Source organism: Pyrgilauda ruficollis, unplaced genomic scaffold, assembly GCF_017590135.1.
Source record: "Pyrgilauda ruficollis isolate IOZ18807 unplaced genomic scaffold, ASM1759013v1 scaffold11, whole genome shotgun sequence".
NCBI lineage: Eukaryota > Metazoa > Chordata > Aves > Passeriformes > Passeridae > Pyrgilauda > Pyrgilauda ruficollis.
Window position 1 is genome coordinate 12,061,935 of NW_024509210.1, and position 27,687 is coordinate 12,089,621.

Below are 27,687 nucleotides of genomic sequence, written 5' to 3' on the forward strand. Positions count from 1 at the left end.
GAAAAAAAAAAACAAAGAGCAATTCAAGATCCCATTTAATAAGAAAAGCTACACAGTTGTAGTGGATGATTTATAGAAGTGAAGTAGTTTAAACAGAAGTCCCTAACATGTCTGTAAATTTGCATAACTTCTACAGTACTTGGCATCTCATCTGTGAAAAAACTGCTGTATTGTTCTCCATTGGCTTCTCTCACCTATATCCTCAGTGCCTTCCGTACAGCCCCAAACGATGCCTATTCCACAGCTCTTCTGTATTTCTTATCTTTTACTGTATTCCAATATACACAGGTAAGTAAATTCCTACGAAATACTGGTGACATTTGGTCTCTGTTTGCTAAGCAACTTGTGTACTACTCAAAGATTATTGGTTTAATCCACAGTTTTGTATTAAGGCTTGTGTAATGCATTAAAAAGCAGGCTAGAAATTTTCTCCAAATACATGCAATTCCAGGTCTATTTCCCAAAATGTAGTTAGCTACACACCACAGATTAACTACAGTACAAGTACCATGATAAACAGTATGCCAAAACTTTGCTAGCTTCTTTCTTTCCTTTTAGATTTTATCTTCTCTATTCCACTTACTCAGTTTTCTCTACAGAACCAAAACTGGACACCCCTGTTGTCTCAGTTTGCAGTTATTTAGCAGTTGACTTAAAGGCAGTGATTCAGTATTCTTACAGCTTTCACTGTGCATCATCCTGTGTGGCTTTTTTTTTGGTTTTTTTTTGGTTGTGGGGTTTTTTTGGTGCTTTTTTTTTTGCTTTTTTTTCTCTCCAGAAATGCCCTTCTGCACTAATTCGCCTTATATACACTTTCTGCCAAGCTGGACTATGAGCCAAATAATCCCTTAGCCCTTCAATTTCCCCATCCTACTGTTCCAGATTAATCTCAAAGAGTATAGTAAGTTAAAATACGTGGAGTGACTTAACATGACAATTAAGCACTGAAAAAGCATTTGAATTTCTCAAATGAGTATTTTACTACACACATTGTAAATCAATTTATATTACCTGGCAATAACTGTCCTGGATTCATTCACATTCACCAGAAAACCATCAAGGAGTGGCACAAACATATCTGCCACATCTGAGACCACCATCATTTGTGGCTGTGCCAGTGAGCTCTTCACGTTATAGAAGTGTAAAACTTTGTTGTAGGTGACAAAGCCTACTCGAATGGCTGACTCCTCCATGTTCCCTTCCCTGTAAGAGATATACTTGCCTTCACATCCAAGAAGACAGATAAACCATTACGTGTAACAAACACATTAAAGGAAAAATTAAAGGAATTTGCATTTATTTTCATCAAGAAGGGTATCAAGAAAGATGTTCTGCTTGGCCTTTTTCCAAAGAAAAGCTTGACAGGATTATCAAGTAATTTTTAAACTTCTAGCATTTTTTAAAGAGAAAAAATAACAGCATCCCCCATTTGCATTGACTACAGTAGTTCACAATATACCTACCTGGGCAGATAATCTAGGAGCGACTTTAATTCTTCACATATTAGCCTCACTAAGCCACTCTTCACAGCATTGTAAGACACATCAATCATAAAAATGAAAGCAGGTGGACTAGGAAACTTGTTATTCTGTGGAAGAGAGGGAAGAAATCACACTATTGCCATGTCATGCAGCCCACGTAACAGCTCCGTAACACAGACAGATCAATGCTGGTCAAAACTTGGCTGCTTTCATATACCTCTGTAACCATGAGCAGCAGTTATTTCCTCAGCTCTCCCTATCCCTTTCCAACTAACAGACGTAATCATACTATGTTTGAAATGGACTGGTATTAACTGCCCTAGACTGACTTGACCATTGATCAGAGAAGAACACTTATAACTAAATAATTTATTTACATGACTAAGCTAGATTGGAAAAGTAGATAGGGAAGATTTCTGCCAGTTCTCAAGACTTTGGACCCTGACCAGACTTGTCATGTTAGAAAATAATTGGACTTTTTGTCTTAACTCAAAGTAAAGCAGAGGCATTAGAAGGCAACCAATACCAACTTGCAACATCTAGGCATCTATTTTCTCAGCATAATATTTCAGCAGAGATATAAGTTGCTTCAATAAATACCTTGCACATATTTTCCCTACTCCCTAGAAGTTAATTATTATTTAAATATTTAATTTAAAAGCAAAGCAGCTATGAAATATACATTTCCACACTATTCTTCTGCTTTTAATCACTATGGCTGGATTTGAAATTGAAGTTCAATAGGTAAGGTCTGCCTTGTGGAACAGGTGGCACATTGCATGATTACTATTGTACTTGCATTGAACCTCTCCTAAAATTCCTTTTTCTGCCAAGGACTACTGCACAAGAATCCCTTCTGCAGAATTCCTAAGGTAAGTGCAGCTATAGCTGCTTATATAGCTCCAGAAAAAAAATTACAGAGACAGCCACTAAATTATATTACGTCATGTGTGATCAGGACCTGCACTGGTTTTGTCAGTAAGCAAACAAGCATGTTATTTTACACAATAAAGTGGGCTGGATTAATTCTGTTAATTATCTCTGCCAGCTAGAAATCAGCCTCAGACAATTCATACCTTTCTTACTCTCAAGAAAATAGTCTTTTTACTTAAAAGCAAAATAAATACAACAATAAAAACTTACTACTGTACCTTGCAATAGTCAACTGTTGCTAGAAACTCGTATGACCCCAGTGATAACTCAGGTCTGTCATAGAAATCTACTCGCTTTCCAGTATGATCCAAATGTTGGAAGTAGTGAGGTGGAACTGGGAAAGGAAAAATCATAAAGCTCAGTGATATGCCCATAATAAACACTGTACCTAGAGAGCCAACATGACAACAACTGTTTCAAACAAAACTCCAGGAAAGTGAACTAGCACTCTGTGCTAGCACACAAGTACTAAAAATATTAATGCAATCTAAGAATGTCCTTAAAACAAAACAATACAAACTGATTCCAGTTTGTCTCGTGTACCAGACAGCACACAGTATAGTTACTGTTATACGTTTCTTGAATTTCCTTTGCATTGCATTTTACATTTCATATGAGAAACATCACTACAATACACTTTTAGGATTATTCTGAATGATCTAGTAAAAAAAATGTAACCATCTCTTGTAAGTAGGAACAAATTACTCTAAAGAGAATTTGAGACAAACTACAGGCTACAGCATTACTGACTCAAGTCAGGCTTACTAAAACACTGAGCTCTTTATTTTGCTATGTAAGTTAGTTTTTCCTTCCCTTCCTGTGCTGCACAAGCGTGAAGCCTCCAGGCACTCTCACGTGCAGAGACTCCCATAATCTTTTTATCAGAATAGACAAAGTACTTCTTACAGTGGATTAAGGAGGAACAGAAGTGCAATCACATGCCCAGAACCCGGTACTTTTGTGGTGGTACAAGGCATAAGAAAATAAAATGGGAGTTAAGCTATATTTTGCTTACAAAACTCAGCTGTAGAAACAAAGCATTTCCCTTGTGCCCAAGAACTACCATGACAGACACTCCCTCCTGCAGAACTGCTCAGGTGACAAAATTTATTCCAGCTGTAGCTGTCTATATAGCTCTGTACAGCTGTCTATACAGCCCCAGGGGAGATTAAAATGAGATTACCTGGAATGACATTATTCACCACACAAACTATTCTAAACATTCCAAGTTTCAAGAATTCAAAAGAAAACAAAGTGATATCATTAAGACTATATATAAGCTTTTATCACTCTTGTCTCCAAGTACACATCCCATACAAGTTAATATGGTACTTGCAAAGAAGAAATACCTCATGGTATTTGCAGATAAAACAAAAATTGTTATTAAGTTTTAGGTACAACTACATTGTGTTTTTACAGTATTGCTTTCATCAGCAGTCTCTCAGCATCCCTCCCTTTTCTGCCTCAGCTCAATTGTTACAGGTACAGCCCTTCATATAGCTGCTGAGTAAGCAGGACAGGCAGTGTATGTAGGCAGAAAATCACCAGACAAAATTGTTTTTTAAACTTGGCCATTTCTAATCCCCATTTTGGTTAGTACAAACAGTTGTACAGCATAACTGAGGTGGTAAGAACAGTCCATTAAAAGCCATCAGTGCTACCAAATGGAACACAGAAAACATCATCATAAGGTTTCTTGTACCTTACTTTCCACTGTGCCTTCAAAACAGATCTGCAAATGTCATGCTATGAGCAGCTCATTGTGACTTCTGCTTAAAAGAAAGCATGCTTTATACTAATTTAGAAGAGTAACTAATATTAACTGACCTTTACTAAACACTCTTATTCAGCTGTAGCAGATCTAACTGCAATCTCATCTCAAAGGAGTGTTAGTAAGACAAAAAAAATGCTTTAGGAGAAAAAAAAATCCTAACCCATGCTACTGACTAGACCTATATCTCAGTCTGTTAAAAAAACCCATACTTTTGAAATATCCTAAGACCATACAACAGACTTTTAAACCACCAGCATTATGCTACAAATACCTCATTTAAAAATGTGCTACAATACCACAACGCATGAGCATCTTTTTGAACACAATTTCATAACTGAACACTGAACATGCCTTCCAATAATTTTTTTACAAAACTAGACACATACTAAATCACAGTACTCATTATAAATGATCACAACATGATAAAGACTCATTTGCCTGCATCTTGTTCAAAGACCTTTCCAGCAGAGCCCAGAGAGGCATTTCCAGAAGAAAGTTTACCTTCAGTGACACAGCTGCAGAAACAACACTGGAACCTCCTTCCACCTTCAATGAATTGCATAAAAGGGCACATGTAAGCTTTGCACCTATTACATCGGACAGGACCAGATTCTCCATGGTCTACCAAATACGGAAGGGTCTGTGGAAGCAAGAGAAAAAAACCATGAAAAGAAAGCTTTCATGATGATGAGAAAATGTTAAGCTTTGCATTGAGTGGTCATTTCTATCTTCCTGTACACTGCATAGGATTTAGCATTTGGCAGCTGTGGGAGATAGTGCAGGGGATGTGGGAAGCCTGAACAAGTATTTAAGTGCTTTTCAATTCAAGCTCTAGCACAGCAGTATTTTGAGGGCTAGAGTCATTAATGGGCTATCCCACCTAGCCAGTAACTTGTTTGAAGAACATGACCACATTGCACCACCAGATGTATCCCAAGTGAACACAAAAGACTGAAAGTGACTCTGCACGTCTTATCTCTTCCCCTTGTAAAAAGCAAGCTTTTTGACAAAAGCAAAGCCAGTCATTGCATTCCACATATTTCAGAATATAGAGTATCTACCTCAAAAAATTCCACCTGGTAAGACTTATTTGGAACTCCATCATGAAATACATTATAACCACAAGCTCTTAGTGTGTTGACCCCACTGTACAGCAAATCCTCAAAACTGTTATATAGTGACACCATTTTTGAACTATTACTTATAATGTTCTTTTTGCACCCATACTAGAATAAGATGCTTGGCAACTTCTGCAGCTTCTCAGTATCAGAACGAGGGGGAAGCCCTTGAAAACAATTGAGACAGAACTCATATGAGTTATAAGCTGCAAAGCACCTGTGTTTACACACTAAGCTAAGAACTTAGCTCAAAATGTAACTACTTGTTTTTAGATTTTCTGCCAGTAAAGGCATCTGGTGTTGATTCTCTCAGTTACCCTAAATTTATGATTATGTTTAAGAGACAACATATTCATTGAACAGAACAATGAGCAAATGCTCCAGTCACTTTCATCTTCTTGCCATAGATGTGTTGTCTTTTTATTCAACCCCACCAATCATTTAATAACAGAATGGTTTTGCAGCCCACATTTCTCATTTCTTATAGCCCACGCTGACCTCTTGAGAGGAAACAAATTTTCAATTTTCCTGACTGGCAGGCAATGTTGGTACCGTACTTCAAGACAACTAACACAATTTTCTTTTCCTCAGCCTCTCCTTCTGTAACATGTAAACAAATTATGAGGGTGCTGGAAACAGGCAGCACAATACATGACTTCATTAATCACTTACTCCCAGAAGACAGAGATACTCCTTTCCAAAGCCTCAAGCTTGGTTTTCTGAACACAGGGCAAAGGTCCTGGATTTGGCAACCAGGCTGGATTTGGCTGAATTTTTACATATCCTAAATTTATCTGAATGCTTCAGTTTTATAAGATATTATTTTCATGAAACATTTATCCTTTCTTATATGTAAAGCTTTAGCTCTATTTACAGTCTTGTTGCTCTGAACAGCTAAGTCTTCCATTTGTTGGAAGGGCCCCTCCACAGTGAGTTTGCTCTTGCCATTAAGAACTTCCAAATACTAGAAGCTGACTGGTCTCCAGAGCAATTTTCCAATCCTAGCCATTTTTTTTTCTGGACACCACAAGTGTTTGTTCAAAGTATAAATACACCAGGAGATCAAAAAACTATTCTTTGTAAAGTGTCTCTAAAAATGTGTACTTCTACAAGACTCCAAGTTTCTCAAGGAAGACCTTATTCTCCTATTGTGGTCCTTTTAAACTTCAGCCACAGGTCAGTTTTATCATAAACCAGTTTTTAAAACTCAAACCATAGTTTAGGGACACTAATGAAATGCAACAGGAGAAAAACACCCTTAAAAGACCAAAAGAAATTGCTTTCCTCAGCAGATGCTACACTTAGATTTAACAGGGCACAGAACACTGCAGACCTATGCATTCAAATTCAACAAGCCTGTTTGTCTTCATGTCACTGCTCCAAGCAGGCTATACTAAGACTATATCCAGAGTATTTAGACTACTTAAAAAAATGTCAAACTCTGTAGAAGTCTCTGAGCTTTCATGTTCTCAGCAACCAAACAGGAGTGGGTAAAAGGCTCAACAGCCACACGTTACACCTAGAAGGAAATAAGTGCTGAGAGAAAGGGCAGAAATACAAGTGCAGCTCAGCAGTGCTCAGCAGTCAGTGTTGTGCTGTCATCCCACACAATGCTGTGCATATACATGCATATTAGACACCCAAACCAGTGCTGTTTCATATATTCTCATCCAATTTCACAAATGGCACTCTAGAAAAGACTTAATACCTATGATTACCAACCATATAAATACTTTAGACTAAGAAAGAAACTGAGATCAGCTGGAAGCGTACGCCTCTGTGACCATCCTAGTATTTTGGTCACTTAGTCACAGTGCTTGACAGCTACTGCAAAAAAGCTGAAATTATCATGGCAGTCAAAATACTAAATGTTTTGAACACAACATTCTTCTGCTTTACAGATATCTATTGCACACCTGTTGGAGAATCAACGTTTACCTGGACTTCATCACCTCAATATGCCTTCTCAACATCTCTGTTAAATGCTGACACCTGAGTGCGCACATGGCACACGTAACTCTAGCACGGCTCTCACCTCCTCCGGTGGCAGAGTAGCCAGCGGCTTTATGACAGCAGCCAGGGGGACTTGGGATTGTTTGGCCATGTCAGATGTGCAGGGAATATTGTAAGATGTGCATCTGATGTAGCGGGGGCTTGCATTACCTGGGAACAAATAAAAAAGCCCCACAAATTTCAGTAAAAATTCAGTTCATATTCAAGAACAGAAACAAAGATACCTTAAGTTGTGTCGTTCAGCCACAGACACTACTAGCTTTTTATTCAGTTTTAATCTATGGAAAACTTGAATTCCCAATAACATACCTCTTCATGATTAACTATATATAATAAAAGACCTTAAAACAAATGAGCCTGACTCCCTGTCAACCTAAAGCTACAAAAAAGCATTTCTGTTTCATATATTCGCAGACTAAAACATAAAGTAGACAGAAAAATCTACTCAAATATTTCTACTGTTTCGTTTTGTAATTTGGGCTGAAGACAAAAATAGTTGACTATAGCATCAGATTCTGAAGATTTTTCTGGAACTTTAAAACGCAAAAAGAAGTGCCAGCAATTAAAAGATGAAGTATCTTTTCTCTACAGAGCCCACAGACCAATTTACATCCCTCTTAATTTTAAAAAACACAGTTGCCAGTCCAATTCTAATGATGTTGCTAGTAAATTTCAGTTCTTAAAAATTTTTTATAGAAGAGGCTTCATTTGCTGCTTTCTGATATCTCTGCTAATGCTGGTCCTAGTTATCTGCCTTGGAAAACATTTTTTACCTGCAAATTGATTACTAGCTACTGAACAATCAGGAGGATTGAAACTGCGATCAAATCAACACAGGACTTGAAACTAGGCTTCTGCTGGTAAAACACATGTTTCCTTTAAAGATACAGTTCTGTCACTGACTCTTTGTGTTTTGTTTGTTTGTTTAGGAAAAGAAAAATAGTTTACCTTGATCCTTGACCATGAAATTTGTAGTAACAAGAGGTGGGACCTGCCCTCTCACTCCAGTGACAAATGGTTCTGACCCACGGTTGTTTCTGTCATCTTCAATCACTTGAATCTGTGATGGAAAATACCACGTTATTATGTGGGGGCTTGGCTTCAAAGTAAAAAAAGCAAAATAAAAAATCTCTAAGGTAGTAAAAAGGGGACCTGAGGCAAACATTACTACCTCTAAAAATAGGAAGAGCAAGTAAATTTTGTCAAGCAGTCACCTCTCAGTTTGATTTCAAATAGTACTTATTGACTAAGAATAAATTACAAGCTGCAAATAGTATTTTTCCCCAAGTATTCTTAGTATCAGCATATTTTGTGTTTTAAAGTTTGACCTGAACTCATAAAAGCCAAACTCTGATCAAGAAAGGAATTTTTGGTAGTATTCCCCGGTACGGTTCTAGTCAAATAAGAATTAGAAGCTTCTGTAAGCCTCAAGCTGAAGTCCTATAGGTAACCTGGCTTTTTCTTTCCATTAGGGTCTCACTGTTTTCATAGTATGCCTTTATTTCTAACCACTGTAACTCTGGCCTAAAGACAGATGGCTTGCAAGCTCAGGGGGAAGTCTTCATTACTTTGTGGTGCTCGAGGGTTTGTGATTTGAATTCTGCAAATGTGGGAAGTGAAATTTCAATAGACTTGTCAATGAATCAAACTTCAAAGCCTGTAAAAATCTTAAATTTCTTGGTATTTCAAATTCTTCACAACTGCAAATTTGCTTAAGATAATGGAAATGTATTAAATAGTTTGCCTTAACTAAAATATTCACTGACCTTTGTAGCTGTGCACAGTTCAAACTACATTTCCTTAGTGGTGACTGAATGAAAGAATTAAAGCTAGCAATCATTCTTCTGCTTTTATTTTCCCATCAAACACACCTGCCCTTGCCTAGAGTAAATGCTGAAATGCAGAAGTTTGTTTGGCAGAACTTCCACCCTCTCACTACAGATTGCAAGCAGAGAGCCTCCCATAGCTTCAGTGACAACTCTAGAATAAATCTAGCCCCATTACAAAAGTCTACAGGCTGACTGACGTTGGTGATCTCACCACTGGTACCTGTTAAATTATGAACTTTGACTACATGAGGAAGAAGTGACACAGGGTAACAAAAACCCAAACTTTTTTTTTTTTTTGTCTTTCAATCCAAAAGGTAGCTGCTTTTTTCTTTCTTTAGCTAAGATTCTCCAACATAAACATTAAATTTTCAAATTCAAAATTTAATGGTTATGCATGAGCACAGATAATGAGAGAATGTTTATAGCTCCCCATGCCTCATACGAGAAGATCTGTATCAGGAATTACCATTAAAAAAACTCCAGTTTATCTGCAATTTTAGAACTCCACAGCACTGACCCAGTACTGGTATATCAGCAAGAAACAGTAATCAAGTTCTGATCAAAACACAGTAGAAAACATGGCTACAATAGCTCATGCTGTGTGCATGCTGACATGAGACACACCTTGTATGGGCAATTACATAACTGGCTTACACTGAAAATGCCAGCTGGAATCTGATGAAGGCAATAGCCTAAAGATCAGAGAAAGTGAAGGGGAGACATTCTTCATGATCTGTTTCTGAAACACTGCTTTCTACTGCCTCACCATTCATCACAGTAGATTTTAACAGCCTCATGTGGTGTAATGTTACTCATTTTGATAAGGCAAGCAGAAGACAGCAAGGAAAGGGTAAAGGACTAATGATGGAGGGTTAGCAAGGTGAAGTTGAGGTTTTAGGCATGCACAGATGGTCACCAACACACAGACTACAACTGACATATATACAGCACTTACTGGACTAGGAATTGCATCTGGATCTATTCTGTGCCTGGGTTTCTGCTGGGGTGGCAGCTCATTAAGTTGCTTTTTTTTTTTTTTTTAATAAGAAATAAGAGTTTAAAAAAAAAAAAAAAAAAAAAGAGAATAATAAACCAAAACGTAACAGTGTTACTTCTCTCTACCCAAACCTGTAGCACTGGACTTAGATACATTTAGATACTAGTTGATGCAACACGACACATCAGCTGCTGCAGCATACACTGATCCCAAAACCAGTCTTGCCAGGATATTGGGCTTGACTCTGAACACCTTGCTAATGAAGGCAGCGGCTCACCTGCTAATTTTGGTTAGAAACTGAGGATTTATGCTTTAAGAACATGCTAACATGAAGGCAACTGACACAAGCCATTTGAGATTTCATTTAGTGGAAGAAAAGAGAGGCAGACAAGCAATTAAAGACATATTCTATGAAAAAATCCAGTAGTAACCTTTACATAAACCTGAAATCTAAATAGGTAACCTTTTTTAAATAGAAGTACCTTCTGAATAACATCAATTCTGATCTAACTCAAGACTACATTATTTCATAGTTTTGAAACAGCATCAAGAGCAGTGGAAGGAACAGCACTGTAGACTAGTGGCAATAACACCACCAGGCTTACTCAACATTGGTAACCATTACATATAACTGCTTCTCCTGTTTCAGAACCTCCACTCTGAAAGACAATCCCAGTTTGAGAAGCTGTCCATATTTGACTGATGTAGGATCACGACCTCATGACCCAAAAAACCACAAACCAGCTTTTTGACACATTATAGGAAAAGCACTACAATCACCTCCTACTAACCATACTTTAAACATAGATCACACAGTTCACAGACTGTCGCCTCAAAATCCGAAATTAGTTCACCTTGTAAAGTCATTATGCAAGAATCCAGAAACGGAGAAGCATGCTTAATCAAAGCCCTCAAGGATCGTCAGAAGATAACACAGTACAGAAAAAGACCTGAGGAATTAGAGCAGTGATTTCCATATGCAGTGCCTTTCTTTAGTCACCAAGAAAAATACTGCCTCTGGGCTTATTCATCACAGAAGATTGAAGGTGGATAGAAGAGAGAAACTTAAATAGGAAAACAGACTGATGTTCCTTGGAATGGGAAACCTGTTTTCAGCTTTGGTCTTTGTCAGTTGTCTTATGCAAAGACACTACAGAAGAGTTCACACTGGTAAGAACAAGTAAGCTTACAGGGCTTGGAATGGAATCTGGATCCAAGCGTTTTGGTGGAGGTGGTGGTCCAGGTGGACTTCCATAATTTGGTGCTCCTGGATAGGCTCCTCCATAGTTTGGCTGGGGACCCCTCATCTGTCCAAAGGAACCTTAGCAAGAAAAGAACGTAAAAATCAGACAGTGCCTTAATACTAGGAATTTCTTCATTTGGCACTTCCCCCATTTCCTGCAATTACTAAAAAAAACCCTCAAGAAAATTAAAGTCAGGTGCTTTTCAGTTAATTGTGATTAAACATATTTATTACAGTGTTTCAGCTTAGACTGGTAGATCTCTATCAACAATCCAAGAAACTGATAGATACAGTCCACAAAACTAGACTTAAGGAAACAGAGGCTTTTAGTCTGAACTCTATTAGCTCCACCTCAGCCCAAGCCAGCCCATTACTGTAAGAAGTCTTAGAGTTTGTAATTGTTGATTACAATGCACATTAAGATCATGCACTATGAATATTTACCTGCAGAACCGTCCAATGGAAAGTGCACACAGGACAGCCAAATGAGCTAGTGGACAATCCCTAATTCTTCCAATTAAAGATATGCAAGGAGTTCCCTTGGGCAGTTTTGGCTTGTTTGAAATTACAGTAATAGGCTAATGTGTGATTTTCTCTTTTGTTTTGTAACTACCTGAAGCCATTTCATATTAGACAATTCCAGTCACTTACAGAGTGACAGCATAACTTAACCCATTAGTATTTTTACAGTTCATAGGAATTTGAACAGATATTTTAAAGTAATTTACCTGTCCAGCTGTGCAAAGCTGCATGGGGGATGAGATTCTCAGTCCCAACATTTGCACATGATTACTTTATCTCAGCTATCTCTAAGTGCTATAAATTAAAAACCAGCCAAAATTGGTTTTAATTCAGAAAGCTTAATTTGTCTTACTTTTAAGTACATTTAAGATGTGCAAGCTTCTACAAGAGAGAAAAATATGGTTATGCAAACTAAAGGAGAAAACATAGCAACTCCTTTTTCAATGTTTAACAACTCCTTTCACACACACTGCATATGCACAGTGGCTACAAATTTAAAGAAGATAAAACAAGGCTTTTCAGTATTTCCAATTTTTGAACAGATGAAGTTGCAGACATCAAATTGGAGTCCATAACAAAATTCTGATCACAAATTCTGGTAGTATTATGGTACTAATTGCTAAACACTTTTTTGGCCAAGTAAGCTAGAATTCTTTTAGTTACATTAATCTGATTAAAATCTGTATTATAAAATACCTTAGAATGACACACAATATTATCTCAGACATGAGCACAGGGAAACAAGAGGGAAATTCTAAAGCGCAGCCAGGAGCCCACAAGTGACAATGCGAAATCTAGTTCTCAGTTTGCAGCATACAGAGAATACTTAACTTAAAATTCCTACACTAGGAATACTCACCATTCTGCTGCATTTGGTATCCTGGTTGAGGAGGATGAGTGGGAGGAGGTGGTCCATGGAGACCACTCATGGGAGGCCCAGGGTGAAGCCCTGCCATAGTTGATGGAGGTGGTGGTGAGGAAACATGATTAGGCTGGGATGATGGTGGTCCAGCAACTGTCTGCCCAGGCAGAGGTGGGCCTGGCATGGCAGGTGGCCTTGGAGCACCTGTGGTAGGAGGGTAAGAGGAAGGTCCAACCCCTGTAGAAGGAGGAGGTGGGGTAAAACCAGGAACTTGAGTAGGCAGGCGCTGAGTCGGTATTGTCTGACCAGGAAACGGAGGCTGTGCCAAAGGAAGCCCCTGAGACACACTGGTAAGAGGGGGTCCTTGGCTCGCACTGGAAGGTGTGTAGAGACCAGATCCTGTTGCACTAAAGCTTCCTGAGACTGGAGGAACCGATGCTGGGGGACCCGGTAAGAAAAAAAAGATATAACATAATTTTATTCTATCCTCAAGACAATTAAGATGCAAGAAAAACCCATTTGCTCCAGATCACCTGAGTAAATCTACCACTTTCTCATCTTCAGATGAACTTATCAGTACTAGCAGAGACAAACCCTAAATGACCATTCTCCTAGATTGAACAGAGAGCTGAAATTCCTTCAGTGGATCTGAAACTCGATAGTTCTTTCATTGCCTTCTTGCTCAAAGTCTGAGCTAACTTATTTTTCATAATCAGAATACATTTCAGGATTCAGGGCCAGAAAAAAAAAGGCCAAAGCCAGGAATACGCAAAACATGAACCACCACAAGTCTATCCACAAGTTTTCTGAACTAAGTTTCTGTCTTAAACTCTACACTCAGTGGGAGCCTGTAGATCAAGAATGGTTTTGAGCTTTGTGGTTTTAATAGCATGAAACTAGCACCATTTGTATGCAGCACTGTCCTACTTCTGAGAATAATTTTTGACAAACATGCTGCCAAAAGGCCAAGGAAATCTGTATCCCCTACCTACTCCTAGTTTTCCTATAAAATCTGTCTTACGAGATGCTTGTTAAAAAGTACTTTCGCAAAACAATTTTTAAATAGTCAACCAGTTTACACATAAAGACAAAACTCTAGTCTTCAATTTAAAAAGTCCCCTAATCTACAGCAATGAGACTGTAGAACTAATACCATAGAACAAAGTATGTAAATTCAGTTTCTACTGTTAACTCAGTTTCTACTGTTTAAGTGAGTGTCTTCTTGACTTCTAGCAGAACCCTATACACAATCATTCAGAGTACTTTCAGCCCTTTGTGATTTACATTTACAGGATTTACAGGGCCCTTTTTCCTTTTTTTTTTTTTGACTGGGCTGCTGTACAACAGTGGCAAGACATGTAGAGTCTCCAACAGGTGACTTAGGGGTAGACTCTTCTGTGTTTCACAAGATTCACCTAGCCAAGGACCAATGTTACTACTCTCCTTTGTTATTCATGTCCAGCAGTGCCAGCACTATTCCCTACAATAGTCTCAGTCCTGTTTTCCCCAAATATGACCTTATTAGTTAAGAAAACTACTGTTTACTTTGGCAGATATCAACACCCAGAGAATTCCCATAACCATATGGTAATGAATCACTGACAAGAAAAAATCTTTTACGAAATTACTAGCAAAAATGAAAATCAATAGCGTACTTCAGTAGCCAGGAAACCTTACCATAGCCCAGTCCAGCTGGGGGAGGAGCAGAGGCTGCAGTACTGCCAATTGTCATCCCTGCCATGTGATTCCTGAGCTGCTGCACGCTGGCTTGGGGGGGCCCATATTGCTGGAACGTAGACATCTGGCTGACAGGCGTGGGTGCTGAGCCTGGCAGAAACGGCTGAGAAGCAGGTGGCCTGAGAGGAAAGATGACAAACTGAGCTGATTCCTCATTATAGAAGAAGTTACAATTCCCTGTGCCTTTTAAAATTGTTCTAGCACATAAACACTATCTGGGTCTCAGATATTTACATGAAACATTGTAGCTCAGTTTTGGAAAAAAAATTACATATTCTGCATGTATCTGAATCCCTTTCACCAAACAAAAAAAAAAATCTATTACCTCTTAAAATAAAAATTCTGTATTTTCATTAATTTCATTTCAGTTATCACAATAAATCAGAAACGCTGCATAGAATCTACAGGGTGAGCAACAGTCAGGCCTGCACAGCTATGTAAGAACGTTCTGCCACACAAAACATTTGAACTCTCCAGGACTATTGCCACTTTCACCACAGAGGTTACGGCAGTAACTTTCTGGAAAAGATGTTGAAGAGCCTTGGATGACAGTAACTCAGGGATACATAAGGGACAGAAGAGGGCCCAGAATCAATACTAAGAAATTATTCAGTAAAGACTGCCACATGCTCCAGGGATCATTTCACACTGCCGATGAACAAATACTACAGTTGTGTGGATGCAACTGATTTTTTTTAGGGGAAAATGAAAACCACAAAGAATATCTTAGGAGGAGAAGATGTTTTCATCAGTCACTGACATCTGTTCACATCCTTTCACACATTTTTATTCTCCAGATATACTCACTGTCTAATGAATATCCCTGTGGCAAAACATTGCTACAAAACAATAACAAAAGTCAATATCCTACAAAACCCCAAAGAACTTAGTTTGATTTAGATCTAAAAAGTCTAGACCTAGCGTGAGTCTACCACGGTGGGATTTTGTTACAATTCACTCTTCTCATATGCACCTCTGCATTGGGGCTGCTGAGGCTGGAATTCCATTCTGCACATCTCCATGTTCAAATTGACTGTATGCCACATGGCCAGAAGGATGAGATGCTCCAGAGGCTGGAGGAGGAGCTCCAGATGTTGGTGGGGCTCTTAATGAACCTACAAACATAAGGGAAAAAAATTAAAATATCACAAATTATAGAAACAAGGGCTTGAACCAGCCACCATGAAAACTTCATGTGCAGAATTGCTATAACAATACTCCATGAGCAACAAATAATTTATGCCCAAATATTTTTAGCCTGTGTCACTAGTTACCATCTCCACACAGATCAAGCAGAAAATATGTGCTGTGGAAGGTCTTCAAAAGACAACTTTATCTTTTATGAAGAAAAAAAAATTATCTTGTCAGTAAGGTATTGAATCCTTTTCCCTCCAAGTCCAATTATTTTTGTCTAAACCAAGAGTATTCAGTGGAATCTAATGTCCATTACACGTGAGTTTTCCCTACCTCAAAGGTAAGCAGGCTATGCAAGCAGATTCCGTTTTGAAAAACTACAAGACTTACTGCATTTATATATAGCATAATGGGGGCCACCACGGACTATTTTTTCCAGCCCCTCAAGCTTGGAGGCTAACACAAATGCTTTCCCATCCTTCAGACTGAGCTGGTTTAGTCACAGCCCAAATGTATTTGCCTCAGAAACCAGTCTTTGCACAGACCACAAAACATTGGATACAATACCAGCAGACTAACTGCAGCTTTTACTTCCAAAAATGAGAATATAAACTTCCCTTTTAATAAAACTATATTAACAATGCTGGTAATTAGAACAAATGACCATGCCTGTTAGCCACTAGGGAACCTATTTCACATATAGGGTATCATTAAGTATAGATGACTAAAACTGCCCCGTGAGACCAGGCTCACACATAAACATTGTTGTGTCACTCTAATAGTGACTGGCATGGCAAGTTTCAAAGGGATTCTGGAACATTCTTGTGAGGAATCATTACAAAATAGGAAATAAGGGGAACCATCTCTCAGTTCTACAGTACCATTTATACCCTAAAGCATGAGGCTTCAACTCATATATTTTATCTTATCTACTACATCCAATTCTTAGCAAACCTGGGGATGCAATGTCAAGGAAGGAATTAGACCTTGTATGAATAACTGATAATTTCTTGGGTTTCTTTATTTATTACTAAACTTTCACCTGTTCTTCATTTTGAGACAGGATTTAATTACTCCTAGAGACATTTATTATTTTTATATACTTTTATCTCATTAATCCCATATTTTCTAAACTACTGTTACAGCACCTTCATGTTCCTCTGGCTAAGCACTTCCTGATCTCCAACTATTTGTATGTTATTTCTTTTGAATTTCTTTTGTGATACCTCTCATCTATTTTCCAATGCATTTTCTTTGACACTACATGTAAACTTTTTGGCCTTCTTATCTTTTGTCTTTGAAGGCATATTTAATCCAATTTCTGGAGGGACCCTACACAGTTTTTTAATATACATTAAGTTAAATTCCTCCACCCCCAAATTTAACAGGCATACCATTTGACAAATATGTGCTTACTTCAGGGAAACCTGTATAAGTATTTTTTCCTAGTTCTCATCGTAAATATAATTCTGTCACACCTACTACAGACCCCTCAAACATTCACTGAAAAAGAAATAACCAGAACAAGTATAGATATCTAGTGGTTCATTAGCCTAAGATTCATTATTCTTGACAAATCCTCAACATCTTTGTGTTCTTACTCATTACAGCAAAATGGGAAATGCCTATGATTTTTCCCAAAATCCTGAGCCTATATGGTTGTCTTCTGACACCCTTCTAAACAAATCAACACCTCCAGAAATAGCTCTTCCAAAATACCACTAGTTTGATAAAAGGAAAAGTACAATATGGTTTCTTGCAGCATTTCTAATTCTTACATTTTGATTGCTAGTTGCAAAAAGATACTTCCTCCTACAAGTCACAGCTTTTGGAAAAATAATTATTTTGAACATATACTTGGATTCTAAGTATAGCCAAGGAAGTTAAAGACTTGTTTTTCCCCTTAAACAAAAGCACAAGTTACACAAATCTCATGACTTCCAGTAGTTTGCAGAGATTTTTCACTTCTTTGCAATGCTATCATTTCAAACCTCACCTTCCCTCTCAAGGCTGAGACTGAGTTCTTTTAAACTAAGGATTGCACCTGACAGAGCCTGAATGGGTCAATTCAGGTTTTAAAATCAAACTTCAGAAAACATTAGTCACAAGTCAAGTTTTATCTATGAATCTGCATGCATAAGGGATTTCTACTAGGGTTATTTCTTCATATCCTATTTATGCTTCTGGAATGCTGCCTACAAATAGATTGGGAAATGTCCTACCCACCTCTGCCTGAACAATCAGGTACCCAACCTTTGAGATAAGTATCCATATTAAATGGGAACTTGGCACAGAAGAAGTGACACAGCACAAACACTCCCACAGAAAGGACACCATTTACCTATGAAATTAGGTGCAAGAGAAGAAGTGTCAGAGTTGAGAGATACAGGAGAGCCCTTCGAAGGAAACCCCAAGGAAGGAAAGTAACCTGGAAAGACAGAATACACCAGTAAATCAAGCCTGAGAGAAAGCACTGAGAGACAGCCTTTCCAATGCTAAGAACAGTCTGCAGTCCAGAAAATATCTCATACACAAAATTCGTGTCATCTACCACCCTGTTCCTTAAGCTTCACTCCTGCTCTTCTACCATGCACAACATATTACAAATGCAGTCTTTACACAATACAAGTATCAACATTTTCATAAAGCAAGTCTATGTAAAACAATCTACAGCCTAATGGTTACTGGTATTCCATAATTGTGTTTGCACTTTCAACTGCATAACCTCATCTGAAGGAAACCAATAGACTGACTAAAGGACTGGGACAAAATTGTCCTGGTTCTTTCAATATTCTCATAGCAGGAAGCAGCTGCTTTCAGCTAGCACCACAGCACTCCACTTCTGGTCCTCAAAAAGACTATCATCACTGCCATAGCATTCCCATGATTCCACGTAGTTAGAGTCAGGGTTTGTCACATAAATCAGTAGCAAAACACTCCCTGACTAAGGATGGTACTGACTCCCAACATTTCTCCACTCAGTCCCCCAAGCAATTTTACTGTTATTTTAAAAATAAATCCCTAAGACAACTACTTTGAAATTACAGAATAACATTGGCAGTTTTCCCTTTACCCCTCAGTGTTTCCTAAATTTCTGCCTCTGAAATGAATTCTCTCTCCTCTCTATTATGCAACTACAATAGGTCTTGCCACAAAGACTTGTAGTAAACATAATGCGTTGGAGGGGGTGGTGGAAAGGATAACTGTCACTATTTTTACTATAACCTGTCTGTGTCTCTGATAATGTGTTGTTTGTTTGACTTCCTCTTCCACAGGGATTTCATACTCAGCAGGCACTGACAGGTCAACCTCTGGCTGCTGTGTAAGGCTCCGAATTTTACATTTCTTTCTTCTAAAGATAGGAATCCTAAACAGCAGGTCCAAAATGCACAGCCTGACAATTGAGATTTCCTTAATACACCCTGCTAAGTCCAGGAATGATGGTCACAGAAAAAAAGATGGGAAAAAACCCCCACAAACTGTGGATGGCCTTTGCCTGATAATAACAATAAAATACATGAGATACTACTGGAGTAGTGCAATATAGTCTTGTGGTTCAAATGAGACCACCTTGTTGCCCTCAGTGTCACATCACCTTTCAATCATTACTGGCACAAAATCTGCATTTTTAATCTGCACAAGTTTATATGAATGTTATCAAGGTCTCTAGGTATGTCCTTACTGAGCTGTCCCAAAATGAAAAAAGGCAAACCATAGGCTAGAAGAAAAAAGTTAATTCTTTTAAAAAGCAATGCTTTTAAGGCTTGTGAAGTCTGAAAATTCTTGAAGTATCTGACAGAAGATGCTCATCAGTTTCTTTTCACAAATACCCTAATCATTCTTCACATGGTTTACAGCTAAAGCCTCTTTTTATAAATAGCTGCACTGATGCAACTTTTCCAAATCAGTGGTAATTTTTGTTCTTCTTGAATCCCCTCCTCTCCCTCACTACAGCAAGTCCAATTTCTCCCCATTGTTCCACTGGACAGAAAACACGATTTAGTCGCTGGCTACAGCGAGCAGTCAAGTCAGACAGAGCGCTCGCTCAGTGGCTGAGCTCTAACTCTGCTCTCCCAGGAAGCAGCGTTTCTTTCCTCCCTCAGAGATGATTTTCATTACTTTCAGGAAATTGTGAAATTTCACTCTTGTGAAATTAGTTCAAAACTCTCCAATTAAAGGTGATGTTAGAAGAGATTTATTGACAGCACGGGAGGAAGAGGATTAAGGAAAGAAAAGGAAGATAGAGCACCTGAACAACCTATCCTTTAGCACACCACACTTAACTCTTTTACTACACTACTCTACTAAATCTAGACAAAAAAATCCAACAGTGCAATTATTCAGCACCCAAATTTCAGTCCCCCACTTCTGTTAGTTTCAAGACAACTAGAGGCACTTCAATTGTTCTATCCTTCTCATTGAGTCTGGGTCAAAACTTAAGAAGATGCAAAAGACTGAAGATGTACTTGCGGGGGGGAATAGTACAGAGACGATTAGCATGACCAGCACAGTCCTAATTACCTTAGAACACCCATCTGAAACCTAAACAAATATTTTGAAGTTAATGTTGTGCTAATTTTAGCAAAACTGAATTCATCCCTGTGATCTGAAAAGGCAGACATACTTGCATTCAAAGCAATAGTATTTTCTCCTCTATATTTCAAATGTTAAAGTCACTATTGATTTCCCAAAGCAATTAACATATTTGAAAACCAAGACTCACAAAGTTCTTTATTGAAGTCAGACTTTCTTTTGAAAACAGAAAAACAAAAGTTGAATTACTTTTACTTTTTTTAACAGACAAAAATAACAAGGGATAGGATCCTGCAGAATCAGTTAAATTCTAGAACACATTAGCTTATCCCATGTCCACAAACATTTTATTATATTTAAAGACAGAGAAAATAGCTTGAAATACTCTTTCTACATAGAGTTGTATGTCAATCTTTCAGGATGGAGTGCAGCTCTTTCTATAAAATCATGTAAGGCAGTTTCAATTATAAATCTGTTACAGTCCCTAACTGCTGCCTCTCAACATAACCTTATCAGGGAGACTCTTCTAGTCAGGTACTTCAGTAACATAGGCACATGGACATAGAGAAAAAAGCAGGCTGTTTCTCAACATGTTAATTTTATGAGCTACCAAAAGAAGAGTAAACTCTACTAAACTGGACAAGAGACAACACAATAACCTCAGAATATGGGATGACATGATTTTTAGCATCATGCAAATTACAGAGAGAAAAAAAGATAATCACTACCACAAAAAACCCCAAAGACTTACAACAGGATATTATATACAGGAATAGGACATTGTGTAAGCATACAGCAAAAATTCCATGCACGCCATAATTCACAGGTTATCAATCAATAAGTATTGACTGAGCAGTACCTTGTGGAGGGACTGGCTGTTGATATCCTGGCATCGGCCCATTATAAGCTCCATACTGCGACTGAGGAGCCCCTGGCAATGACTGTCCTCCGTAGGCAGGCTGCTGGTATCCCTGATATCCAGGCTGAGGTTGCCCGTAAGGAGGCCCCGCGTGAGCTTGCTGGTTTACACTCATTGTATTCACATCCCCAACCTAACCTCACCTGCAAAAAGGGGGGGAAAAATTACTTTAAGCAGATATAAAACCAAACTGGTCAGCTTCCCTACTGTTTTCAAATAAGTGAGAGATCTTAAGATACTTGGGAAGCAAAAACATTAATGATAACTTACTCTTGCACAGCAAGTCAGATAAATGCTTTACAAGAGCTATTTAAAAGAGTACTTTCAGAAACTATGTTTTCTAGTCAACTTAGTCAGCATTTCGTCCTGGTTAGACCTGTGATCACCTTAGATAGAAATATCATCATTTGCCATTCCATAGCAGATTATTATCAAGCTTCCTGAGAAACCTTTCAAACTACTTCCACTTCACAGAATCAGACCAACAGAAAATAGATTTCATTATATAGATGAGTGATCCCTTAACATAACACTTCAAAAACACTGAACAAGTTCAGCTGTCACCTCTGTGTTAGTTTACTCGATCATGTTTCCTCATTACAAGCAGCAAGCTTCACCATCTACAAAGGCAGCTGCTTGAAGTGTTTGATAGAATCTAGAACAGGACCAGCACAGGGGACTATTGCCTTATTTTTTTAGCAACAGATGATTTAAAGTCCTTGCTATGTACATACATTTCAGAGAACAAAGATATTCCCAAAGCAAAATTTTCACCTATGAAAGGTGTTAAAAATGGAAAATAATTACAAGCAAAGATGGCACTAAAGGAGCTTTACCACAGTGTAAGACCTGAAACAGAGTGTCAGAGAGAGGAGAGACATTTCTTAGCAAACTTTTGCAAGAAATCTTGCTCAACAGACAGATTCCCAGCTCCCATAACTAACTGTATAAAGAGACTGACTAGCTTTATAACAAGAAACGCAGAACTGTTATTGTAAGGCTCCAAACCAAACAGGCAATTTTTACAACAGCAAGCAGGCAGATAACCAACAGTGCCTTTCACTCGTGGAGAATCGAGGAGATGACTTCAGGGGCAAGAGATTCCCTCGTGGTGTGTTTCTCGTAAGAATATTTTGCGTCACCTATAATTCTTTGGACACTCCATGTCACTGTTAGCCTCTTCAGCTAAGACTACCCACACTAACACTAAATAAGCATGTTTAGGGCAATTAAATTATTCACTAAAACCCATCAGTTTATATAAAAATGCAAAGCAAAAGTAAAATAAATAACTAATGTAGCCCTCACATTTTTCTCCAAACTCTACTATCAACTTGTGCATTAGAGATACAAAGTAAATCTCAACACAGAGGAGACAGAGCCACCAGAAGCAAAGCCTGACCAGGAATCTGCAGCATAACTCAATCAGGTATCAAAGCCCCAAACTGGTTTGCCTACACTGATTACCACATGCCAAACAATGCTAAGGTTGGTTCTTAACATTACCAAAAATATGATGCTAAAGAATTATTCCAGCGACTGACACCACAGTTACTGTACAGCAAAGCCACTGGAAGAACTACAGCTCTGTAAGAATCATCCACATGAAGAAATTCTTTCATACAAACCATAAATGGAAAATATATATATAATAATAGAGAGATTTAATTGCTTACAAAACAAAGCTAGCACAAAACATAAAAACTACATTTAATCTCCTACAGCTAGTAAACATGACAAATGTCAATACAAAGGTTATTAACACTTACTCTGAAATTAGATTTTAAACTTTTATGAAAGGAAATAAATGGAATTTTACATTTTTATTCTCCAAACTGTATAAAGACAAAGATAGGGCTTTTGTTTAGAAAAAGATCTCCTCTTAAATATTTAAAGGTAATTTGCTCTTGAAAGTTAACATGTCATTTGTGACAGCTTACAAGAGCATGAAAATTTTTCACCAGCCCGCAGTGGTTTTAAAAATGATTACTCTCTTACTGTCACGTTTATAACATGTAATCTCTAAAAATTCCAGTTTCCCACACTACCTTTGACTTAGTTCTACAAAACAGTCTAACCTGAGCAGCCATGTGGCCAGGAAGTCTGGACTTTGGGACCTGCTCCCTTCCCAAGTTCCCTGAATGTTAACCTCTTCCTGCCCAGGCAGGCAATCAGTGCGACCACACTGGAATGACAGACTCGCTGCCTCCTGTTCTGTACGAACAGTAAAGCAAGAGAGTGCCTCCTGCAAAGGTGGGAGTACAGGCAAGGAAAATCACATCGAGAGGACTCCTCTACCTGCACATCTTGGAACATGTGGGCAGGGCCTTCTGACAAGGAAGGAGGGCTGTGTTCTCTTCTTTCTGCCCCTGCTTATTGGATTGCACATGAGAAACCTGGCTTCTAGTCACTGCTCCTGGAAACACGTCTCTCCTCCAGGAAGAGCTGCAGAGCAGCAGTATTCCACAGGATAGCTCCTGAGCTATAACCACTAAGACACTTTTCACAAGTTAGACCTACAGAAATCCCTGAACAGATCTAATGTTCAAACTAGATCTACTACAGAGCAGAAGATGAATCTTTCACGCTTTTTCTCCTGTTTTTCTAAAGCACAATAGAATAAGAACTCAAGCACATCCCTTGTAAACCACTTCTGACTTACTGCTTTGAGTGTACACTCAATAATCTCACCTGATGATCTTTTACTATTCCCTTTTTAGCCCTCCCCCCTCATGTGAATATCCGTATTTCCTGCCTGAGCAAGTGGTATCTGTAGCTTGTTGCTGCTCTCTCCTCAATACCAAAACTGAGAGGTAAGCTGATTTAATGCACATCTTACACAGAAAAAGTTTTGAGATAATCTCCTACACTTTTTGTGGATAAAGTAGCTGCACAAACAAGATGGTTCTAATTCAGTGTCCCAACTGAAAGGTAAATACACCTCAGACCTTTAGTTAACCCATGTGCCAGCCAGCACACGTTCACCTCCACCATAGCACGAGCTGATGGTTGCTCTACACTGGCAGAGGGTCAAGTAGGGAGGCTTAGGAACAAGTCCAGTGCTGAAGCTGCAGACAAGGCTGCTTCATTGTTTTGGTGGTCAACATGCTCTGAACATAAGGCTTGTGGCACACTTGCTCATCACTGATGTGAAATACCATAAGGCAGGACCAAGAGTATTTGCCTCTGAGAAGGTGGAAGACAGCTGTCACTGAGTGAGTCCATTTTCCCTCTTCCCCAGTACAAGTTATTTGTACCAAACATTCTTTTTTTTTTCCACTCAAAAAACACCTCTGTGAAAATTAGAACCTGGTCACTTGAAGAGATATGCAGAAAGGGAGAATTTCATGCTCTGTCTTATGACATGAAGGGTGGCCGGGGTATGGAGAATGACAGAAATAATACATATATCAGCCAGAAAGAAATGGAGATAACAGGCCATTTCACTGGATAAAAATGCTGAGGCTATTCCTTTGCACGAAGAAACACATTACCAAAACTAAGCCAAACATAATACTGACACATGGTGCTGAACACCATATTACTACTCAGCAGTTACAATACAAAGCTCAAATAAGCAGGACTGATGCTAGAGAAAAAAATCCTATGACAAGTGGTCATTACCACAAACAATTTTCCTGCAAAGCAGGAAGCAGTCACTCTATACCATTTTCTATTCCTCTGTATAAAGGCAGCTGACCATGAAGTTTTGGTCAACACAATTACAAAGCTACAATTACACGAGAAGGCTGCTGTACAAGACAGACAAGCAGTGAAGATCAGTAACGAACTGATGGGAGGAAAATACACGGGAATAATGTAGGAGGTGCTGAATATCTAAATAGCTTCAAGATTACTTAGTATCCAAACAAATCAGACCACAGTGAAGTTTTTATGACACGCTTTAAAAAAATCTAGTGATTCATATGAGCTCATTTCAATGAGCAAATCTCCCAAATCACTGAAAACTTCATATTCATGATTTTTTATAGTCTGCATTCACTGTTAACTCCCTTTTGAAAGTGAAAAGCTTGATCTCATCAGTTCTTGTTCATTTTCTAAAGGAAAGGCATACACAAAATTACTTTCCTTCAGAAAGGTGCTATTGCCTCTTTTACTGGTCCCAGAGAAAGAAAAAGCCTGTTTGTTCCAACTTCTGAGAAGACTGATACTTAAAAAAAAAAACAAAAACCCAAACCTACAACAACAAAAAAATACACAACTCAAGTCAACCACATGGCCACGAAGGAAATATTTAATTTAACACAAAAATCAAAACTATTTCCAGAAGATGGGATAGAAGGAGAGCACCAGTAATTCAAAGTATTGCCTAAACTACTTTTAATGTTTCTGTTCTGCAACTTTCTGGAAGCAGCAAGGTTTTGCTATTCTTACAAAGACCTGACTCTGGAGCTAAGAACACTCTTCAGAAAGGGAAATATCCTTGCTTTTGTTTCATTGACAGCTTGACTAGGTCTTCTATGAGCACTCATGGAACACTTGGTTCTTTTCAGATATAAAAAATTACTGGGTGGGGTTTTTTTTTCTCTGTAGGAAATCTCGTAAAAGAAACTCATGTCCTAGAAGTCAGAAACTGCCAACTAATCTGCAAGCTCACAGGCCATTGTAACAAATGCCTCCCACACATTTGTCCAAATCAACCCAAATGGCAATACTGGAATCCACTCCAATCTGGCTGTAATATGTGGCACTCTCTCTTCCCGCCTGTGCAGATTCTCAACTTATTACACCACAGGTAACATCTTCTTCATCTAAGCATTTTGAGTTACTGCCAGAAACATTTTTTTTAAACAGTTCACAAAAAGTATAAGACACAGTTTTCAAAGTGAATCTAAGGTGTGATCACTTCCATATTACTCTAAAGAAGGCCACATTAAACCCGGTTTTGTTAGGCTGATTCATCATCCTGGGCAAGGTGCAATACAGTACACAAGTTACAAGAGTGAAAGTGATTAAAAACTGAATACAAAAAAACCCAGCTTAGTCTCGACCTAACCTTAAAACTACCAATACTTCCAACCCCTGCCATCACCACCAGATTTCTACTTCAAGAACCTTTTATAATTTGTTGACTCAAGTCTCCTGGTGGGACTGATCCACATCTCTATCACTGCAATAAAGCCCTAAGTAAGAAAAGATTTGAAAAACGCTCTGCTATGAGCATGGCTTCTAAAGAGCAGCCCCATGGAGGCAAAAGTCACTGACAATACAGCATCAACAAAACCACAGCGAAGGATCTCTGTTTCCTAGCTACCTCCACACACATGTGCATATGTGTTACAATGAGTGAAGTAATCTGAATCATTTCTGTGACTCTTGCACAAGCATAATGGATTAGAAAAAGTTACATGAACAGTTCCAAATTTAGGGAAAAGGCCAGAAGGAAGAAAGGGAATACACCGAATAAGACTAAAAAACAAGTTTTCTTCACATACATTGTAACACTGGCCATCTCTGTGCTCTGACTTCCTCTCCACAAATACATATTGCACAATTTCCATCACTTGCAAGAAATAAAAAAGGTCACAATTAGCTTTTCCTATTACCTACTGCCAGTTTATACTGTCTTTTAATGTTTTCTATGTTAACAATGAATCTTGCTGAACATATAAAAACAAGCTCTATCTTCACAATTTATCCCTAACACATCTCTTCAAATCTAAAGAAAAAGAAACATTCACCTCTCCTCTGCAGAGACAACCAAGTTGTCGATTACTGTTGGTGACTCTGTACCTTGCCCTTCTTTAGCCAACCATCAATTCCTCCTTTGATTTTTGACCCTCCTTCTGATAATAAGTGTTACAGGAAGATAACATAGTCCTACCACAGCAGGAAAAAAACATTCAAAGAAGTACAAGCACCAAACCACTCATCAAAGAAATAATATTTTAAATAGCTGTTGACTGTTATAAGTCAGCTTTCAGCCATGAAATTAAAACCTGGAGTGAGTGTGACAGCATATTAAGAAGCAATTATATATTCTTTATATTGATGTCCTTGTCATACTCTGTCTACAACAACAAAAGAATCCTGAATGGAACAGCTTCACACCAGAAAGGGTAGTTCCATTAGCAAGAACCTATTCCACATGAAAATGGATAGAAATATTTATGTTTTCACAGAGTGTATATATGTGACTGAAAGTAAGTCTCCTTTAAAGAGGAAAGCTTGGAAGTTTTTGGTTACGTATATTTCTATCTGTCCCATAACTGGAATGCCTATTCTAGGAGAAGGTTGCGGGAAAGAAAAAAAACAATGTTAAAGCCAGGGTTCCCTAAATTTACTCATGAAAACTTCACATTAATAAAGAACAAAGACTTTAGTACAAAATCAGTAGTCATCTCCCATTTCAGTGATGTGATTTTACACTGCTTGTAAAAAACAGCAAGAAAGAATTTGCATGCTTTGCCTCAGAGAGTGATTTCTGTCCAACATTCAGTAAAGTCGACTACACAATCCTGTAACAGAAATGGATCTAGAAATATTTTTAACGAATTATCACATTAATAGCTAGCAATCAACTCAGTACCAAACCGGGGAAAAAAAAAAAAAATCTGTATTTTCAATGACA

The 27,687-nt window shown here is 38.3% G+C and overlaps 1 protein-coding gene across 6 annotated transcripts in view; it reads right to left on the reverse strand.

Moving 5' to 3' along the window:
* The window catches only part of SEC24C (SEC24 homolog C, COPII coat complex component), a 38,223-nt gene that overhangs the window by 9,405 nt on the left and 1,131 nt on the right, over nucleotides 1-27,687 (reverse strand). Inside the window, exons 2-14 of one of the 6 annotated variants that reach the window (XM_041474252.1) lie at nucleotides 21,036-21,238; nucleotides 17,985-18,071; nucleotides 15,483-15,624; nucleotides 14,450-14,628; nucleotides 12,770-12,976; nucleotides 11,336-11,466; nucleotides 10,104-10,172; nucleotides 8,268-8,379; nucleotides 7,342-7,469; nucleotides 4,690-4,828; nucleotides 2,633-2,748; nucleotides 1,464-1,588; nucleotides 1,012-1,203 (exon numbers count right to left, since the gene is read on the reverse strand). In XM_041474252.1, the coding sequence (XP_041330186.1) occupies nucleotides 1,012-1,203; nucleotides 1,464-1,588; nucleotides 2,633-2,748; nucleotides 4,690-4,828; nucleotides 7,342-7,469; nucleotides 8,268-8,379; nucleotides 10,104-10,172; nucleotides 11,336-11,466; nucleotides 12,770-12,976; nucleotides 14,450-14,628; nucleotides 15,483-15,624; nucleotides 17,985-18,071; nucleotides 21,036-21,210 (1,802 nt within the window). In that variant the 5' untranslated portion in view covers nucleotides 21,211-21,238. Of the gene's footprint in view, nucleotides 1-1,011; nucleotides 1,204-1,463; nucleotides 1,589-2,632; nucleotides 2,749-4,689; nucleotides 4,829-7,341; nucleotides 7,470-8,267; nucleotides 8,380-10,103; nucleotides 10,173-11,335; nucleotides 11,467-12,769; nucleotides 13,211-14,449; nucleotides 14,629-15,482; nucleotides 15,625-17,984; nucleotides 18,072-21,035; nucleotides 21,239-27,687 lie in introns of all 6 variants that reach the window. The other 5 variants (XM_041474242.1, XM_041474219.1, XM_041474234.1 and 2 more) reach the window with 5 other exon arrangements.